Below are 22,239 nucleotides of genomic sequence, written 5' to 3'. Positions count from 1 at the left end.
AGGACAGTCTTACTTGAACGGCCGAATATACAAGTCGCATTATTGCTGGCTTTCGCGGGATGGGCCCATTGCGGGCTTCGCATGTATCTTGTATTTGACAAACATTTTGGAAACGTTGTGTTGTGTTAATAAGCAGAAATAAAACGCAAAGAAATCAGAAATGAACTTTGTTGGTTACTGTGTCTTTTCCACGAACAATACGCAATTACGCTACACTGTGCTATTTACATCTGAGCTCGTTTTACCTTTATCAATGATAATCAGCGTTGTATGCCGATTAGAAAAATCGAGCTATCTCAATCGGACTGGCTCGGTCTTTTACATAGGTCGTCACTGTGAATAATTTTTTAATGGTATGATTACTTAGACGAGCTGCTTTGCAGCATCGTCAAAAACCACTATTTAAAGCATTTCAATGCTGAAATGGACAAGTTCTCCCTGCTACTGTTGAGATCCACTATACAATCTTCAACACTTCTAATTCCACATCTTTCCATTACATCACTCGTGGATTTGTTTTGTCGCTAAAATTTATTTCATATATGAGAAAGGAATATAAGTTACAGTTGTTCAAGAGTACTTAAAATATTACAGAGTTTATTGACTACCGGTATGTGTCACCATCAATGCAATATCTGGTAATGTCAAACAATGATATACATCTTTTGTTCCCGTTAACAGTCCAGCTTCGCAGCGCTTACACGCTCCAAATAAGTTAATCCGTCACAGTGTATGTTGTGACCATTCCGTCCTTCATATGTTGCCCAACGTGACAATGGATGAGCCACGTGCCGGGCACGGTCACGAACATTTCCACCGTCTCGTACGTGCCCGGAAACACTTCAATGACGTCACCGTCACGTGTCAGTCCTGATCGGTAGGTGTACGTATGCCCGTGAAAATGCACGGTGTGGATATCTTCGTTTTCTCCGAGACCCATGATATACCAGGCCACATTGTCACCAGATTTCGCGATAAGGCCGTCCAAATTGTTATAAATTCTTGCATTTATAGAATCATATTTATTACTCTCCTCAAACTCGGGAGTGGACGTGGTTGCATTCGGGCAATTTTCGTTGATATTTTGCTGAATGTACCAGCTTTTGTTCTCGTCAAATGCCATAAATAGCAACGAGAATTCCTTTTCAACGGAATCCGTGCGTTTTCCATGCTCATCTAGAATTCCAGGTCGACAAATCACAATCGGCCCGATTAGACCGGAGTACACATCCCGCACAGGATCTACCGCGGAGTGATACATAAAATTAATACAATTCTGCCCATTTGAAGTTGGCCCGGAAGAGCTTGGTACTTCCCATCGATATGTAAAGGTCGATCCTGGAGCGATATAGTTACCAGCATGATCATTTTGGCCGTCGTTGTATGTCATGCCTTCATTGCGCTTGTTATAAAGTAGTCCCTGGGGGTGGATAGAATAGGCGCGAGTCGCGTCGTTCCTGAAGGTGACGAGAAGGGTGTCGCCAACGTTAGCCTTGATGGCAGGACCTAACAATCCAAGGTGGATTTCATCGGCGGATCTTGACTGTTTAAAACACAAAAATTTAATGTTGAGAAGTGAGATTGATTTATTTTCTCGAAAATGTAGACGAAGTATTCATGTTATAAACGAAGGTGTAATAGATGTTTAATGTAAAGCGTGTTGAAGTGAGGCATTCGCCTGTCATACGTGCATAAAAATAATGAAACTCAAGAGAGATATTCTCTGATTAACCCTCGATATTCCTTTAATTTAGGCAAGTGACAAATTGCCTACACAAAAAAGAACGATACATTCAACACGATAAAAAACGTTAACATGATTATAGCTGTGCTCACCGCATTGGAACGGTCAATTTATAGCCTTTGGGGTTTAAACCAGTTGAATGATGGGTCAAAACTTACACTTAGCTCATAATTAATCACTAATATGCTATAGTCAATTACAAATTAACCTCATACCACTGTTATTTAAAGCATAAACATCAAACACAAATGAAAGGTCACGAATATAAAAACGGGATTTTACCTTTTGTTGCTTGAATGTAGCATCCGTGTATTCTCTATAAACAGCCTTGGTATATACACTACCTATAAATTTCCCGTCCTTCTGTACTCTGTTATACTGATGACTAAATAGAATAAAGAATTACATGTAAATCACTAAATTCTAAATTTGAATAAACATTCAATTTATTCATGGTTAGAAATTAAATTGTGCACATACGCATGTAAATAACTAAACTCTATATTTGAATACAAACTTTTATTTCCTTTTTACTAACAGTTTGATGTCATAGATCACTTTTTGATGACGGTAGTAAAACTCATTGGGGAGGAGAAAAGTTGATAAAAATAAAATGCACACGTACTGTGATGGGTGAGAATAATTAGACCCGTCCAGTGGGTGAATGGTTCTCGGCGAGTAATCCCACTTCTCTTCAACTGCAGCAATAAAGTACCGTCTGACGTTTCCAGTCACGTGATAGAAATGGTAAGACTCATCTCCACACGTGTTCACGTGGTATAATGCCGTCATTCCGGCGTCAAAGTGGTAGGTATTGTGACAAAATACGGACCAGTTGCCTGTTTATTAAAACAAAATTTGTACCATAACGAACGCACGAAATCAAGACATCTGATCTTTAACACGACCCAGGCATTCATCCGCAAATAAAAACTCGTGTCACGGACAATATATAATTTTGAAACTAATTCCATTTACTCGTCGTTCTTTTTATGCAGTTGCTAGACATTGTTATACTGATACTGGGTGACGATTTTGAATGGGAATGCACATTTGGCATGGTGCGATACATCTTAACCCATTTATGCCTAGCGTCTAGAAAAAAAGGCTTTGGCAAACAGCGTAGACCCAGATGAGACGCCGCATGATGCGTCGTCTCATCAGGGTCTGCGCTGTTTGCTGTTAGGAATTTCTGTAAGAAGTATTCAAAATAAAGAAATAAATATATCCCTAATTTTGGAAATAAATTTATCCAATTCAGAAGGACGGAAGAGTCCACTAGGCAACTAGGCATATTTTGGGTTAACTAATTACCAACATTGGTCGGCTTCATCTCTAAGCTTAACGCCTGCCCAGAAATGATAACGTGCGAGTCGCGGTTAATCCCGTCTATATTGACGTTGTTTCCGTTGAACGTGACCGCATGGTTTCCCTCAGTCTGTCCGAAGCTCATAATATGCCACACTGCTACGTCATTTCGACACATATTCAAGCCCTCAAGATTACCGTACGAACGTCCATTTACAGCTTAAAAGAAATTCATAATCAGTTAATCACCGTCCTTATACTATATTGACTTGCAGATTGTATAAGACAGTATTTGAATAATCGCCATGAGTTTCCTTAAAGTTCCACAGACTTTATCAACTTCAAAACGGTTATACACTCTCAGCATTATCATGATTTGAAATATGATAAGCTTCATAAATTTTCAAAGTAATCTCAAGTAATTAAGCATCTTCAACAAATCAATGATATCTAGAGCATTTTTCTCGTAATCAGATATAATACATATGCAAATAATTACACATTAAACGGATTAACTTTGCCCGAATTTCTGGCTTAAACACAACACTTAATGTCGATGTCGAATGTGCATATCTGCATACACATTAATTATTTGAGGAAACTAGTAAAAATGTCCGTTTCACACTTCCCACCCCACAATTCACCTTTTGTCTATAAATACTCCCTAAAAACTTCTACGGAGCTTAATTTTACGGACGACTCAATTTTGATTTACATTGAATTTATTTAAACTTATGAAACCCAGAAGGCTAATGCCCGTGTGGACAAATTTGTAAGCAATTTCATCACCCCCGCAGTTCACTCAAGCGCTACACACACATCTGACGGATGAAAGAGTAGGGCGGACTCGGAAAATCTGAGTGCCACATTTAGTCTTGGCAAACTTATAAAATAACAGAACTGTAGAATAGCTTGTTCATAAACCATATCGTATTTAATATAAAACGATAGTTACACGTGTTGTTTTATTCGATTTACCTAATAAAGATAACTGATAAAGAATCTCACATCGCATAACGTTTGACTCGATGAAATCTTCATCGGTGATGTTGACTGTGTTTACGCGGCTGTTCACGTACATTGCAATATTGCTTCGAATGTGCCAAGACATGTTTTCGTCAATACTCGAGAAAAACAGAAATAGTTCTCTGTCAACAAATTTCTGAAAATATACAATAATACAACACTTATTTATGAATATAAGTGGGTTATCTACAAATTAAAAATATGTTTATTTTATGAAATTGATTTATCAATTCGAAAAAAATTGTTAAATGTTCAAGTACATCAATCTGTTTTCTTATTTGAGAAAAAAAGTATAATTGTCTACATTATCATTGTGTTTTTATATTTTTACAGACACGTATGTAAAACAAAATATAAAATCGTATTGTCAATAATATAGAATAACAATAATATATCAATCGATCATTATAACGTGATATTTAAAGGCGGCAGGGATTAAATACGAGCTATGCTCGGAACCTGTCAAGTCCATCTCTTGAATGGAAAATGTAATCCACGCGTTAATTTTCTGTATAATGTACATTTTCAAATATTGATATGTAATTGCTCACAAGTATCAACTTAAAACACCAACCTGTCTTCCCGTAACCGTGTCCAAAGCGCCAGATTTGCAGATCAGCAATGGACCAATCAGACCTGAGCTAACGTCGCGCTCAAGGTTGGCGTTGGAGTGATAAATGTAGGTCAAACAATCCGGGTCATTGTCACCAGGGGCAAACGACCAGGGCACGTAGAACAGATAAGTACTTGCCAGGTTTGGTTTCACAAAGTTACCTTTCGTATGGCTTACGGAATCTACGAAAATTGTAATCATTTTTTCGATTGTTAAAAACATGCCAAAATAATATGTCTGTAAATGTTGATTTTGATTGATTTTATTTGGTAAACATATGAACATTACATAGTTACTAGATAATGCAGACAATATAAATATATTATCACAGCAATATACATAGCAAACCATGGAATGCACACACAATACCAAGGATAACACAAAAAAGAGAAAAATGATTTTCACTTATTTCCATTGTGGTCCTTGATATTGGTGGCAGTAACCATGAAACAGTCATGTATTAGATATTTAATAATTTATATGTATCACAATATGTACTGTTTAATAAAGTATATTACTGATTAAGAATGAACAAATATAATCACATGTTCATTATTATCACAGAAGTTGCATAAGAAAGTTACACACTGCATTTGTAGTTAATAAACACACTTTGTAGCATACTATAAGTTTAAGAATAATTATGAGATCCTTGCATCTTATTGATCATAAGACTTAAAAAATGTATAACAGTATTTTAACAGAACATAAAATTCATAATAAAAATTTTACTATTAAAAGCTATAAAGACTCTTAAAACTATTTCTTGATGGCACCCTTGAAATTGTTAGGTTTAGGTACATCCCTGATGTTTTGAGGAAGATTGTTCAATAAACAGATACCATTATATGTAAAATGTTTTAGAACCAAAACTTCCTACTCTTGGTTTGGAAAAACGACCAGAGTCTCCAAATGTAAAATTTTCAGCAAAATGATCAGATTCTGGCTGAGCTACCATATTAGACCTAGTACAACGATTATGTACGCCAGACACTGGCTTAAAATTCTCACCCATATACTCTGGTGCAAGGCCATTTTTAATCTTATGTACATGACAACGTATGATCTGTTCTACTCGTTTTAAAACAGGCAGCCAACCTAAATGTGAAAACTGTTCTTGACCAACATGTGATCTGTTATCCATATTCAGAACAAACCTAATCATTTTGTTTTGTGTAGTTTGACGCCTATTTTTAAGTGACTGAATAAGACTAGGGTACCAAAAAGAGCAGGCATAGTCAAAGAGGCACTGTATAAGAGACATGACAAGGAGTTTTCTGGTGTGCAATGCTACGAACTGTGCCTCCGTAGCTCAGTGGATAAGGCGCTTGCGTTAAAATCCAGAGGTCCCGGGTTCGATCCCGGGTCGGGGCACATACATGTCAGTCATGTTTCAGCAGAATCCTGACTGACAAATAAAGGCTTAGCTCGGCATTAAGACGTGTTTGTTTTTGTTTTTTTTGTTTGTACTATTTCTGTATAGGAACTTTAATCTTGAGTTTGCCTTTGTTATAATTGACCTAGCAATGGTTTTACCAGACAGTAATTAACAAAAGATGTGAACAAATACTGGTCCTTCTAAATATAAGTTTCCTTTAATACAGTTTTCTACAATTTGAAGACAACATCTGGGAAAAGTATCCATTATTAATGCTAAACGAAATCACGACCTATATGTTTCTTAAACTAAAGTCAACTTTACATCACGATAGGGGTCTGCACGTTTTGTTTTTTGTTATTTGTTGGAAGTGTTTTCAGAAAGATATAGTTGAAAGAAAACAACCTATATTATCCCAATTTGACTGGGCCCGTTCACAAAGTAATGACGAATGGTGATGAAATTGAGTGTTCTGAGTTTGAACGTTTTTTCAATATACCAGAATCATACTCACAAGTACATGCATCTTCTCCTAAAATGTGAGCGTATCCTTACAATTTTATTTGGAGCGAACACGTCTAGTACATAAATGCACTCAATCAAATCAAGTAGAACAATCTCATTTTAAACGTCCAAAATAAGACCTGCCATTTTTTATATAAACAATTCACACACATTTATGCATTTCTCAGTCACACAATGATAAACAACTTATTGACAACACAGGTTTATCATTCATACTCCAAAGCTAGTAACCAATATACGTATGCGAAGTAGAAATTTAGGCAAATAAAACTGATGCTAAATGATAAAGTACCGATTTCAATCTTTGATTCGACGCCATTCTGTGTTATTTCCAGACTCACACCCTGTAGATACATAGACACGTCGTGGGGGCACCTGTTCTTCAAGTGAATCCGAACTGTGTCCCCGACTTCAGCCCTTATCACCGGCCCTAAGAGGCCCAAATGAGACTCTTCAGGACGTCGTATAGTCTTTGTCCGAAATCCTACGTCAGAGTACTGGTTGAACCGAGATTTAAAATATTTTCCGCCAATGAGACGCTTTCCTTTGTAGTTCTTGGTAAAGTAAATTTCCGAATCACTAAAATGTGAAAAATAAAGGTCAATAATGTTAAGAACTATTTAATGCTGTTTGTTATCGTTGATTTTTAAGGATAAGATAAACATTTTTTTTAATCAAGCTAGTACGATCGATTTGTATATCTCTATGGCAGTTGTATGGGATGAAAAATGTTTTTTTTAAGTACCATACGAAAGTTTTATAATCTTGCTGTGGGCATTATACTATTGTAAAATAATACTGTTATTTTCTAATTAATTGTTTTTCAGTTTTACTTACAACACTATGATCATCATGTTTATTTACACGTGTTTTTTTATAAATAATTCTGGGATAACTATGATGTTAGGCTAACGATCAAACCGATGTTCATTCCTAATGCTTTGCATTTACAGTTTCAAGGCCAAGATCCAAACGTTTAACATTTTTATGGTTTAAGAGATGTATGCTTTGTCGTGAATTGACAGGCAATCAGTTACTTGACTTAAATACAGACTAGCATATATAAGCATTTTTACTACTCTTCTGGAAATATACATGGGGATATTTTAATCGTTATATTTACAAAACTATAATACATGCATGTTAGTTCAGGTAGCATTTCTTATTATCCATTTCACCACCAACATACTAAAAGCAAACACACTTTATTGCATGTATTATTTATTATCTTATCCGCGTTTTCCACCGATTTTTAAAGTTCAATATTAACTTACGAGTTCCGCAAAATCAACGGCAAATTACTCTGAAACGCGTTTACTCCAGAAGGGGCATAATTCCACTCCTCCGTCTCCGCCATAATGAAGTACTCTCGGACTTTCCCGTTCAGCTGAGACGAGATTTGCTTCCCACAATCCTCAACCGTCAGATATACCTTCATGCCATCTAAGTGAACAGCATGGAGCATTGAGAATCACAATACTTGTCAATTAAATAGTTTGCAACTTATATACAATTGAATTTTAGAAGTTAAGTGAAGGTCCAAAATGAAAAGTTGCTTGATCACACTATTAAGAAAATATAGGTTATGTTAATGATGAGATTTATAATAATGTGTTTATTGTAAAATGTACTGAAAAATTATAATGCATAAATTAGTGATATAAGAATATCATTTGATTGGGCTTTCAACGATGGAAGATGGGATGCGAGAGCAACAAAATGATGCAATACAGATTATGTATAAAATGAGCATAACAATTTGCTTCAATCAATAGCAGATTTGGGCTTCGATTGGAATTTTTGAATTATGAATATTGTGACTATTGACAAACCCAACCATATTATTCACGTGGCTCCTTCATCTTAAGATGGTGCTCACTGCGATCTTTCAATAGAGTTCTTATAGTTTAGTATTGTTGATGGGGCAACAAAAAGGAAACGTTTGCGATTACGTGTTAGTGGCGTTCACATTTAAATACAAACTAATCGCGTTGTAATTTAGCTATTTGTGAATGTTTTGCAACCAGAAAAACTAATACAGATTATCAACGTTCAACTATAATGTTGAAAACAAATACAATATTAAACACTATTTATAGCTAGTTTAGGCATGAACAGGAAGAAAGCCCTGGTAGAGAGATATATCTCGAGTAAGAACCTACTTCTATTATGTTCTGAATTCATGCATTGTACCAACCACCGGCCGACATTGCGTGCCTCCATCTCTACATGTCGAAATGTAGCCGACCATAGACCTTCCACAGCTTTTCTGAAACCGACCAAATCGTATGGTACACATAATTGATGGAGCCACAAGGCATTCCCTGGCAAAAATGTGTTCAGAAAACTTGCCTTGCCTTGGTAAAATACATCTCATTCTAATTGTTGTAACCAAATAGACATTTTGTTACCTTAAAATTTCAATCGTAACCCATCAGCTAATTTTGCGTATAGCACAGTTATTTTAATAGATTTATAACTGCATATGTCACAAACACTTGTTCCTTTACGCCACGTGATTGGACTAACACTAATACACCAGTCAGTTATTCTTAAGTGTAAAAACTTACAAAGGTCCACAATACCTCCAGCATTGCCAATATTCCGTCCGATCAGCTATAATTTACAGTTATTCAGTTGTGAAGCTTTGAGCTAAAGTCACTTAGCAGTTACATGTTAAGAATAATTGAGTATACGAGTATCGGTACTTACGATGGCGATACAGACAAGTGCAATTCATACTGCCTCCCTCATTAATATTTTGGGATAAATCAAGAGTGCGTTCTTGAAAAATAGCAGGTAATGTCAGTGTTTTCTAAATATTGGGAAAATGTTACACACTGTTCGTGAATGATTCTGTCAGTGAATTAAAGCGAACATTTAGATCTGAATATATATTTACCGAGATATCAGATATAACAATTGCTCGCTTTCAAGCCATTGCTGGATGACTGTAGTTCTTTAGTTTTTCTCTAGAATTACAAACTTTCGCACTCATGTGCCTGAAGGTTAACTATTTTTATTTGCATCAACACACAACAGTCGTTCTCACCTATGTCCATGTTCAATGAATGTCTGTCCCAGAATATTGACCGGATGAAGTTCCGCGCTCAGTGAGAACAAGTACAATGCCACGAGGTCTCCTGCACAGACGGAAAGTCCCGGCATATTCCCGTACATGTAACCTGGAGCATGTAAATTGGCATTTCACAATTATTTACAATTGAATTGGGTTATTCAATGACTTTCGACCAATATCGGGCATCTGTTTGTAAATGTAAACAAAACTACAAGCTTACATAATTCAATAAGCTGTAAACTCTCGGACAATTACCGGTAACCGAATGTTTTGGCTATAAAGTGTTGCCTTTTTGTTTGTGTACTACAAAAACAGGCGCACATGGTGTCACCACGTGTATGGTGACTGATGGTTGCCATATTTGTCTTTTCAAACCTGCCAACGCAAAATAACGACGTACATGTGTATGTAATTAAGATACGCGCATTGGTGTCTTGTAATATATGCGCTCATCAAAGCCGCAAACAGGCAGCAACATAGAACAACGCACTTCAAATTTGCCGTATCGACGCGTACGTTTTCGTTTTGGTGGCCTTAAACACCACAAAACGCCAGAACGATTTGGCTGAAATCAGTATTGTTAGTTTATAAAGTATTACAATATAAACATTTGCGTAGCTGTCTGCGTTTCAACGGTTGTAACTGAAAACTAAACTTTATAAATGCACTCACTCACAAAATGCTATTATGCACATGAAGTATTAATTGGTCGTATTCAATTGAATTATGTGTTCGGAAGGGAATTACTTTTGGATTGCTGACCTTTCTTTTGGCTAAATTGTTTGTACGGGACTAAGAAAAAAAGGAACGGCGTTAAGGCGACGGCGCATATGTACTCTATGTTATGATAGTTTAAGATTTTTCAATCTGTTTCTAATGCCACTTTTAATAATAAGCTTGATTTGGAGTTTACTGGCGAATCAGCAAATTTTCTTTTTGGTCATTTACAATATATTTTATTAACGTATGATCAAACGACATACTGTACATACATTTTCCAGGCATATATGACAGACGGATGTTAATTGTTTGTTTGGTGTATAATGTACAAGTTATAGTGAAGTGTATATAAAAGGTACTTACAAAAACATACACAAATATACTTAAAAAAAGGAAACATTTACATACATTTACTGTAAGATATAATTTGTATGCCCCCGGTAGGGTGTCATATAGCATTAGAACTGTCTGTCAGTCTGTCCGTCCGTCCGTCTGTCCCAAAACTTTAACATTGGTCATAACTTTTGCAATATTGAAGATAGCAACTTGATATTTGGCATGCATGTGTATCTAATGGGCTTGCAAAAAATACAATCAACAATGGAACACAGTGTTTATGTTGGTTTTGTTGTTGAAAGCAGATCGACGGAGTAATAAATAATATCAACGAGATTTTTCATTACTAATGTCGCATATGTTTATATTTTCTGCAAAATGTTTCAGCGGATAACATTAACATTTTATATTTTATATAAGTTTAAATATTTACTCAAATAATCAACATATCGTTATTAAATATTGTTTAAATCTTGTATAATCTCGTAACACAGATTTTACGCGATACAAAATGCTCGTTTTGATTTTATTTTTGTGTCACAATATATACCATGTGAATTTTCGGCTAAGATATCCGAACATTTACAAGCGATCGCGAGACAGGCTTCGGGCAGCGTCGGAAGAACGACGTATTCATGAAAACTACGGCGTGCTTCCGAAGCTGCCCAAAGCCAATCTCGCGTTCGCTTGTAAATGTTCGGATATCGTATTCAGAAAATTCACATGGAATATATTGTGACACGAACAAAATAAAACGAGCCTTTTGTATCGCGTAAAAGCTTTGTGACCAGACCACATGATTTTGTATGTGTACACTTTATTTTTCGAAATATTGTACGAAATATTCGTTGATTTTCAGTGTTTATTGGCTTTTAAGCGAAGGAATATTATAAAGCATCATTTTAAAATCTAAATGATATTTGGTGTAATCAAAGCATACGTAGTGCTTTCGAACGTCGATTATAAGATCATTGTAGTCTCAACTCCGCGACTGTCAACGCCCAACGAAGACAAGTTTTAATGACAACTAGCGTTGGGATTTAGAGGGTCTTTGTCAATCGGTTTATTAAATTAGTATTTCAGTCCATAAGACGACATATTTTTTCCATATATAAAATAAGTTAGGCACTTAAAGGGGCCTTTTCACGTTTTGGTAAATTGACAAAATTAAAAACAAATTATTTCAGATTCGCAAATGTAGTTATGATATTTGTGAGGAAACAATAATACTGAACATTTACCATGCTCTAAAATATCCATTATATGCATCTTTTGAAGATTTAAAAACCTGAAAATGATAAAGCGTTGCAACGCGAAACGATCAAATAATTTTGGAGAGTTCTATTGTTTACTTTTTATTTTGGGATACTACGGGGATTGCTTATATAAAGTATAAAATACATCACTCATTTATGAGCAAGGATGGCCGCGTGGTCTAAGCGATAGACTTTACTCCAGTGGTCAGTTTTTCGAGCCCAGTTAAGGATTACTTTTTTTCTTTCTTTAATTGTATTCTTGTTTTTCACTGTAGCTTTTTAGACCCAATGTTTACGTTTATCAGTATAAAACATTTAATAACAAACTTCAATATATGCCAAAATCTGTGCAAAGGCCCCTTTAATAAGTTATTTGACATTTGGGAAAGATCAACAGGCGCAATCGATATTTATGTACGATGTCGTAATTTAACTATGTCAAATATTATTATAAATAAGATTTTGTTTTCATTTAACACGTTTCTTAGATGCACTAAATACGTGTATTACGAGAACTGGGAGAAACATTAGATTAAGACTGTACTACTGGCATTTCGGCAATAGAACACTTTACAGATAAAACAGAATAGCAAGAATATAATGAATATCATTACCATTCGGAACAGTTTATATCAAAATGAAAAATGAACACACACAACTTTGCGATGTTGTACCGTTTATGGAGTCCTTTTTTAAGCTTTCCATGAAATCCGGATCATCAGACTCAAACAAACGCTGGCATTCATTCGGATCACCACACCTGTAGAGATTTTCTTGAGTCAGCCATGAGTCACCCTCGTCGATGGAGTCGAAATACAAGACTACTTCCCTGTGTACGTCTGAACGCTGGCCTTTTGAGTCCAGTACACCTGTTGACACATTTTCTAGTGTAATTTTTTGAACTTTTAATCAAGGGGTTTTCATCTCAGACCAATTGACACCATAGATAGTACCCTGCATTAAATCCATATGAAACAGTAAAAAAAACGCGTGTTAGTTCCAAAATTAGATGTAATTAAATATTTACACGAATGTATATAATAATAAAAAAAATATATATATATTTTTTTTTTATTATTATATACATTCGTGTAAATATTTAATTACATCTAATTTTGGAACTAACACGCGTAGCAATGAAAATTGTAAAAGTTGTAAGATTAAGGCAGAGGTGATTTATATTTAAGCAGTAGAAGTAGAGACGTTAAAAGTTGTATTAGTAATAATTCACCGGAATTTGTTTCATGATCGGTGGTTTCATATAAGGACTTGGTACGTCGATTGCAGTTAATATTTATAAACTTTACAATATTTTTAACATTATCTTATATAATGCATTCCTGAGATTATACAACGTTTAAATTTTTAAACCAGATATCGTGGAACTGTTTTTGACGATGCTGCTTCAGCGAAGCAGCTCGTCTAAGTTATCATACCATGAAAAAATTCTTCACAATGGCGACCTATGTAAAAGACTGAGCCAGTCCGATTGAGATAGCTCGATTTTTCTAATCGGCATACCTCGCTGATTATCATTGATAACATTCTCCTAGCAGAGTTGTCGCTCGTGCCTTAACATACAACAATGGCCGCGCCCATGACAGAATGTTGACACTCGTGTAAAAACTTTCTTACAGCAATAATCGGCTTGTTTCGCTATTTAGAAACTGTCATTTCGGATATTTGAGTTATTTATTAACTACATCTAAGCTTATGACAACAATGGATGGAATTCGAAGGATATATTCGATGTGAATGAAGGACTTTCTGGATCTTGACAGCTTGACACGGCAAAACTGGCATACTGGTATTTTTAGTTATCAATTTAAGTCACATTTTGCTTTATAAATTGTATTCGAGCATTTTGCGACTTATTTAATGACTTTGATACCCGATATCAACATATCATAGGGGATTTACAGATCACCAAGCTGTCCTGAAATTCAAAATTGGTTACAAACTCTTTAGTACTTTATATTATTTTAAAGTTAAATGAACTGTGTCACAGTAAAAGAGACATTAAGGCGATTGTGGCCAGTTTGGATCCAGATCAGCCTGCGGTCGCTTGAAAGCTGTTTGCTTAAAAGCGGTTTTCTGACAATAACAAATAGTTTAATTGGATACTGATTGGACTGCGCTTTTCCTGTGACCTGGTTTAAATAATAGATTTGTAATTAATCAAATGATTTTATTTCGAACATTAATCAATTGTTTTTTTCTGGTCCCTTGTGATCAATGACTCCAGCACTTTCCTGTTGAGAATTGAATACTGCTTAAGGCGATGCTAGGGGGCGTGAGAGATGTTGCACCTTCCATTATCGCTCGATTGGTCATGGTCGGCTCGGGTACTACTTACATGTACCCCGGGCCCGGGTACTCTTAAGTATACTTACATGTACCCCGGGTACGGTAAATATACTAAAACGTACCCGGGAAATTTAACGCTAAATCGTTCGTTGTCGGCAATTTTTTTATTTAAATATAGATTTAAATATGTGACTTGACTTTACCAGCACTCTTGTAACAGAGCTAAAGTTTAAATGTACCATTGCAGATCACCTAAATGTGTGGAAAGGTTTAAGGGTGTGACAAGTAAGCAAAAATGGGTCATTACCGAGAGGCCACAACTGATCTATGACTGTTTTAAAACAATGAAAATCACTGCCTGATTTAGATTTCTTTACATAGTTCAATAAAAAATAATTTAAGAAGCCTGGTAACATTTTAACGTTAATGTTAATGTTACCAAGTTGTCAGACCAGAATCTTGATTTTGAAATCTAGGACATGCATGGTCAAGTCTTCATGAAATCAGGACAATTTCTTTTTATTTTAAGTCCTTAATTGACCTGGCTATAGTTCTCAGATTATTATAAGCTCAATCAGTATATTTATATCATTATTTATGCCTTGTGTATTGTAAACATATACACAATAATGCAGTTACATGATAGCAATAAATAATAACAAAGCCACCCATACTATAAAGGTCATTGACAAAGCCTATGGTAAAACTATGAACACATTCAGTGTAATCGCCCTCTCGTGCCAGCAAAAACAACACGTTGACAGGTTGTCTTTTTTGACAGTTTTACTTTCACTTTCATTTTGTGATATCAAACTATTAACAATTATGTGGCTGAGAAAAATATCGCCATTGCTTATTTAATATATTTTCTGCACATTTCTTAAAAAAACTTACATCCATTCACGATTTTCTTCGTTAATTCAAACATTCCTGACAGGCTACCGCTTTGTTTACATATTTCGCTTACATTTTGACGCGCGTAAGTAGGACCGCATTACCGCTTCCGAAATTCATATTCGTACTATTGCCTTCGAGGTACTTATCCGATGCTTGACGGAAAGGGCCAAACATGTGCGATTGTGGGTCAAGTTCCCTACAGGTAGTACTTCCCCGTCAATCGGGAACCCTCGGACAATTCCGCCATAACGGCGATCGACGGTGTGGTGTAGCCCGCTGTCCGAAGCGTTCAGATTGCATCCCCGTACCCCCAATCTTTTTCCGTACCCATTTTTTTCGTACCCAATTTTTTTCGTACCCATTTTTTTTTCGTACCCATTTTTTTGTACCCAATTTTTTTTTCGTTCACAATTTTTTTTCATACCCAATTTTTTCTGCATAATTTTTTCGTACATAAAAAGTTTGTACCCAATTTTTTTCGTACCCACATACACAATTGTGGTGATGTAGATAAACTTAAATTGATGCTTTTATATCCATGCTCTTCAAAAGCATCGTCACACCAGTACTGTCAGTACTTTGATTATTATTAAATTCTTTAACTATAAGTTTGTACTAAAAATAAAAAAGGACTAGTTGAACAGACGCCAACACAATCATTTATTGTTCGATATAAACAGTTCGATTCGCATACTAGTTATGAGAAATAAGAAGCACTAGTAAATTTTAAACAAAAGCACGGATCTAAATTCGAAACCGCAATATTTTTCAATCGATAAGCTTGCACGCTGGTACTCTGCTACGCTGCCATTGTACTGGCAGCGCCGTTGAATAACACGTTTGAAAAACAGCAATCATCGTCAAAGTGATAAAGAAAATGTCATTATTTATGTGCAGTTATTATGTTCATGCCGTAAATTGTGTCGGTGGCTAATGATGTAAAAATCATACTAAAATCCACACGCAGTCAATACCTCTCACCTTGTCGGCAAATTATAAGCAACCCAAGCAGTCCAGCGTTCACCTCAAGATCAGGATTCACGTGTGAGTGATAAGCAAAGGGGATGCAATTCGGATCTCCGTCCCGAGGGGCATAGCCGGCAGTTATCTTCCAGGAATACGTATAACTTTCGCCGGGGGCAACTTGTTCGTCCATTTTTGAAGAGCCGTTGGTTCCATCTTCATACAAGGCACCTGCATTGTTCAGTAAAGCTAACATTAAGGTCAACAACAGTGGCTATTCTAATACACCGTATTCTGAACCCAACTAATCCATAAGTATAGATGACTTTTAATTGTTAGATGCACTTGTATCACATGGATATTTTCAAACTTACTAAGGATTTTAGAAATATTTAATTTGAATGATAATACCTCGCATGATGGATTTGGGCCATTCTTGTTAGAACCACGTTCAAAGCATTTTTAATGAGTCTCAAACTTTCAGACAATATCTCGATGGTATTTATTAAACCCACCAAAGGTTTGAGCTTTACCGACATCGTGTTTTTCAGACCACCGTTAAAATTCAATTACGTTGACATTTTGGTATTACGAAGAAAACAAGAAACACCTATCACTAATCATGTTCAAAACAATCTTTTATCGAACATCTTCGACCGTTTTACATTTTGAGGAGCTGTATTTCAGTATATTAATCTGATCTGGGGGGTTTTCTTCACATTTTGAACTGTACCCTTTGTTGGAAACTCTTTTTCTGACCGTATACTGCTCTGTAAAGGTTAACTTATGCATTTTTTTCTGGCAGAATCAAACTTGCTAAACACACGAAGTCTCTAGTCTTTTGTCTTTTTGTTCTTTGGTAGGCTAGAAGCAGCCCCCCGACCCCCTCAAATTCCACTGGAATTCCACGGATAATTTATTGTAATGCAACATAAAGCTGTAATGGTTACACACACACGCACACGCACACGCACGCGCACGCGCACGCGCACGCGCACGCGCACGCACACGCACACGCACACGCACACGCACACGCACACGCACACGCACACGCACACGCACACACACACACACACACACACACACACACACACACACACACACACACACACACACACACACACACACACACACACACACACACACACACACACACACACCTATATATATATATATATATATGTACTGTTTTGTGTTCAATAATATTTACATCAACTCATTTTCGAATAGTGTAATTGTTCCGGTACTTTGTTTAAAAGGTGTTTTATCGATTAGTTCATAGTGATATGAAATATTTGTGTCGCCTGTTTGATAACATCGCAATTTCAATCTTACCCGTGATTTGTGAATACGAGAAAGCGATAAGAAAACAAATGTGACGGATTAATAGTACGCATTCAGGAAATTGGGATAACAAAAACGTAAACATACATTTAATCGAATGATAGCGGATCGGTTTATCAAGCTGAAATATATAGCGACTCGCGCCCGCTGTTTTTTAAGTTAACTCTTTGTGTTCAAATTTAAATACATTTTAAGTGAATACCATATGAACATTGCATAAGAAAATTCGATGAGATAAAATGCGTTACATATCTTAACGTGACCTTCATTCATTTTTGAATACTGCACTCCATGTGGATGAACTGAAGCCGGAATCGATATATCATTCCGGAAGTGGATCCTTAGTATGTCCCCTACCTCGGCCCTGATTAAAGGGCCAACAAACCCGAAGGATTTGTCTCTAGGGATCTCATTGACGTACGAACTGTCCGTGTATCGCTTGTAAACGTATTTCCAGTACCTGCTGCCGACGCGATCAGGCTTGTTGACAAGGGTGTCATTAATATATCTGTACAAAAAACATACGTTTTAAATGAACAGGCACGTCAAATGTGTTGGTAAATTTAGTTGAAACAGTTTTAAACGTGTTTTTAATTATTATTGCCCCCTGCCATCTGCAATCAGATACTCGAAAGGAGCGTTTTGTAAATATATGTCTACCATATGTAAATTCAAATTAGGGAATATTTCAACAGGTCGGCATTTAAAAACAAGAATTGCTGTATGATGAACCGTCATTATTCGTATTTGAAAAAAATCTCTAACAATAAAATACTATTATATCAACAAAACAAGAACATTCTTATTTAGCAAGTGAGATATGTTTAGAAAGTTGAAGCTTTTTTAATAAATATTTACTATCATTGTAACAAAGGCTATCGTAAAGCCAAGACTTAAAGAGTTAAAATAATAGATGTACATTCATACGTTCTGTCAGCGATACAGTTTATCGTTGCGTTGTTCCAAAAATATATTCATGTTGATATTTACGTTGTGAAATATTATTTACTCGGAATTGAAATCCGCCAAGTTTTGACCCACGGGAAAGTAGTCCCACTCGACCTTTTCAGCTCTAAGAAAATAGTCCCTGTAAATGAAATTACCGCTAGTCTCGTACACTGCAATGTAAATGAAACAACATGGTTATTGAAAAATTAGCAATTAATATTTTACACTATTATTTCAGAATAACATCAGTTCACGAACTATTGCGTTAATATAATAAATAAGGCGTTAATTCAAAAAAGTTGATACACCAAGGACATGTCCAATCTTGATCATTATAAGCCAAAGTGGTCTAAATGTATTTTTTTTCCTTTATTAAAACTGAATTGAGTTAACGCCGTCTTCAAATAAATATTTTAGTTTGAGATTCATTTTTTGTCGACCAGGTATTTGTGAATTTGCAAAACATAAATATGTCAACTCACTTGAGCTCTCTAAATGGTTCATTTTGATTGTACCATCCTCGTCACCATGACTGTTTTTGCTCGTTACTGTACAATGAATATGTGTTTCACTTAATGGTTGAATACGCATTTCGATGATCTTTAATCTGTTGTTTTTTTCAATTCATATTGAATTCATATACAAAAATGCCAAAATTAAAAGGACGTGTTCACAGATTGTATAACCTAAATTGCACAGATTCATAACAAAAAAGTATACATCAGGAAGCGAAATAAAACTAAGGAATCCGAACAAGCTTTTCAGTTACTAATAATCATTATTTATAAAGAGTAACAAACGTAAAACATTGGACAAATCGAGATGCTTTGTTTTCGTTAACGTAAAGCAGGCAACATGGGTTACCTGTATACAATTATATAATAAATGGCGTAAACGTAAGGTCTTGAAGGCCGAGAGGTTTAGACGATAGCCGTTAACGAAGACGGACGAATTTGAATCAAAGCGCAATTAAACCTCTACTTTTGTTACCTTTTCGATTTTGTTTTCTTATTATTATACATCACATGGGTTTTTGTCATCATGAACAATATATCTACGATAAGTTTCATGTTATCTATAAGTTTGACCAGCAATAATCTACCTTTTCCTTTAATAACGATGGCTGGGCATTGAAACTAACTTTGTAATATGTAATGAGGTACCAACATTAAATGTTGGTGGCTTGCATGAAATACCATACGGTTCAGTAAGTACTCAGAAACAGAATTGTAAGCGCAAGTAACGGTACCATTTCAATTCCTCGATCATTAACCCAAAAGATGTCTCGAACAAATTTCTATACAGCTTAAATATTAATCAATTATAAAACATAGTCCGTTAGGTATATTCTTCCATCTTCACCACAAATTCAATCATGGGGAAAGTATATGTATGTTCTATATGCACATACTTTTTTGTTGAAATGTTAAGATATCGAGCGGAAACGTGCTCTGTTTGTTTCAGTAATATTGTCATTTCCGTTGACCTCACGTTAAATTACGAGCGATATCTCAAGATATTGTATCCGTTTATGTAAGTTCTTTACCCGTTATCGCATTGAAATGACGTTTCATTGATTTTACCGCGAAAACCTGATATCTCCATTTAAAAATGTATTTTGATTAAACAATACTAACACAAATATTAGCTGAATCAGTATTGCAATGGTCAAAACAAATTCTGGTATGGTGTCGTTGCGGAGTTGAATTTTGTTAGTAGCTGTTTTGAACTAATATATTATTTAACAAGCTTTCATACGGGCACACTGAAATAATTGACTTGTTTTAAAGTGTAAGACGGGGCCCATAAATCTTTCTTTTGTTTAAATTGCATTTGAAAAACAAAAACAGTATACCGTATATTTACCATATACGTTCTCGCTCATAGAAAGAGGCCTTAAATGTTTGCCTAGTAATACAGTATTTAACTCCAATTACCCTCGTTCAAGCCACAAAGTCGGACTTTGCATGATCGAGTCTAGCCTAATAAACTCATAAACCTGACTATTTCGCATCCTTTGTGTCATCAGCAAGAAACTTGTAAATACAAATGTCAGGTACGTCCCTTCTGGTTTACCAGATATAAGAATCTTACATTGCATGTCCCAGATATTATCATAATTCATCTCAGCTGATATTCGAAAAATACCAGATTGCACAATTTCCATGTATATGCATAATACTAAATTAATATTCTTCATAATTAAAAGCAGTGGTGTATTCTATATATTGTTTATTCGGCTAAATGATAACGCAACATCTATTTGCCTTGGGAAACGAACAAACCCAAAACCTTTTCTTCCCGTAATGCTATAACATCCCAAATTTTACTCGGTCTATTGTAATACTTAGACTCGGCCACACTTTTTTACCACAGGTATTAGGCGCGTGGCCAAGTCACTTTAACACTATCAATATGTCATAAAACAACTTTTTTCATAATATATATATACTCTGATATAATATATAATATATAATATATAAACATATATCAGATTATTTGATTTTTTTTAATGAAAAAGTTGATTTATGACATATTGATATGTGGTTTTTACCAAAGCGCCGCCCGATTTTGATCTTTCTTGAGCTGATCGAACATTTATATCTATGCATAATTTGTAGTATATGGAGGCCTTACATGAACACATTTATTGATTTGACTTAAAGCTTCGTTGTCCGTGTATCCGAGATGTGTTTACAGATTGACAAGATGAAAATTTGTAAAATACTTGCATTGCAATAGATTACATCGTGTTACATTTTATACAAACAAGCGATATCACAATCGTTACGAAACACACTAGAATATCGTTTTGTTAAATGATACTCACAAAAATAGATATACTGCCAATTCTTTTGAAACACGATTCATTTATAATGTTATTAAAATTGTATTGTATTGTTATTTTGTACTTACTTATATCTCTGTATATACAACAAAGAAACGAACACATATATATCACTTGGACATTCATAAATAAACATACCTTTCATAACAACTACTGTTACGGTAAGTCCAAGAACTGCAAGCATCAAGAAAAAAACAATACAAGCCAACACTTTTCTGGATATTTCACTCATTTTTTTCTGATGTCTGCGTGAACCTATGGTATGAACGTATTCAATCAAACACGCTGATGAAACACATGGGCCGTGCTCTGTGAAAAGAGGGTTTAATGCATGTGCGTAAAATGTCTTGTAAGATTAGCCTATGCAGTCCGCAAAGGCTAATCAGGGACGACACTTTCCACTTTAATGGTATTTTCGTGTACAGAAAGTCTCTTCTTAACAAAAATCCAGTTTAGGCGGAAAGTGTCGTCTTTGATTATACTGTGCGGAATGCACAGGTTAATCTGGAACGACACTTTACGCACACGCAATAAACCCCCTTTTCACAGAGCACGACTCAAATGCTTTTTGTTGACACCAGGCACCAGATAAGTCACACTTTAAATGTTCCAGAATTTTTAAGTATAAAGAACAATCTGTAAATCTATATTTGAACTTCGAACTGTTAGGAGATAACAGATGATGTGTTCGGATTTCCCTAAATGTCTATATTTATCTCCTTGTGTATAGCGCTCTCATATCTCGGTCTTTTATCTCCTACTTTGACAAAACATATCATAAATCGGTAAACAATAAACAATAAAAAGTAAAAAATAACAAATGTATGGTAACTACACTTCATGCTAAGCAACTGAAATCCGAAAATCTGTGTACTGCAGAGCCATTGACATTCTAGTGACATAAGTCGCAAATAGTCTATGAAACCAATGTCTATTTCTGACTTTAA

At 35.4% G+C, this 22,239-nt stretch overlaps 1 protein-coding gene across 8 annotated transcripts; it reads right to left on the bottom strand.

Moving 5' to 3' along the window:
• Positions 1-512: 512 nt before the first annotated feature.
• Positions 513-21,959, bottom strand: LOC127875356 (ferroxidase HEPHL1-like). Of its 8 annotated transcripts, none has more exons than XM_052420372.1 (17): positions 21,818-21,959; positions 21,431-21,601; positions 18,927-18,992; positions 18,506-18,614; positions 17,760-18,004; positions 16,171-16,383; positions 12,660-12,854; positions 9,647-9,779; positions 8,757-8,863; positions 7,869-8,037; positions 6,887-7,173; positions 4,653-4,873; positions 4,061-4,214; positions 3,059-3,271; positions 2,370-2,583; positions 2,027-2,129; positions 513-1,543 (listed from the first exon to the last, which is right to left on the bottom strand). In XM_052420372.1, the coding sequence occupies exons 2-17, from the start codon at positions 21,522-21,524 to the stop codon at positions 716-718; spliced, it is 3,351 nt and encodes a 1,116-aa protein (XP_052276332.1). In that variant the 5' UTR covers positions 21,525-21,601; positions 21,818-21,959; the 3' UTR covers positions 513-715. The 8 variants fall into 8 exon arrangements, with proteins under 8 accessions (XP_052276332.1, XP_052276335.1, XP_052276331.1 ...); XM_052420375.1 differs by having other exon boundaries at positions 21,431-21,547; positions 21,818-21,954; XM_052420371.1 differs by having other exon boundaries at positions 21,431-21,547; positions 21,814-21,949.
• Between the last annotated feature and the right edge of the window lie 280 nt (positions 21,960-22,239).

This window comes from Dreissena polymorpha, chromosome 3, assembly GCF_020536995.1.
Source record: "Dreissena polymorpha isolate Duluth1 chromosome 3, UMN_Dpol_1.0, whole genome shotgun sequence".
Lineage (NCBI taxonomy): Eukaryota > Metazoa > Mollusca > Bivalvia > Myida > Dreissenidae > Dreissena > Dreissena polymorpha.
The sequence above is the reverse complement of the archived record's forward strand: the minus strand, read 5'-3'. Positions and strand labels throughout refer to the sequence as shown.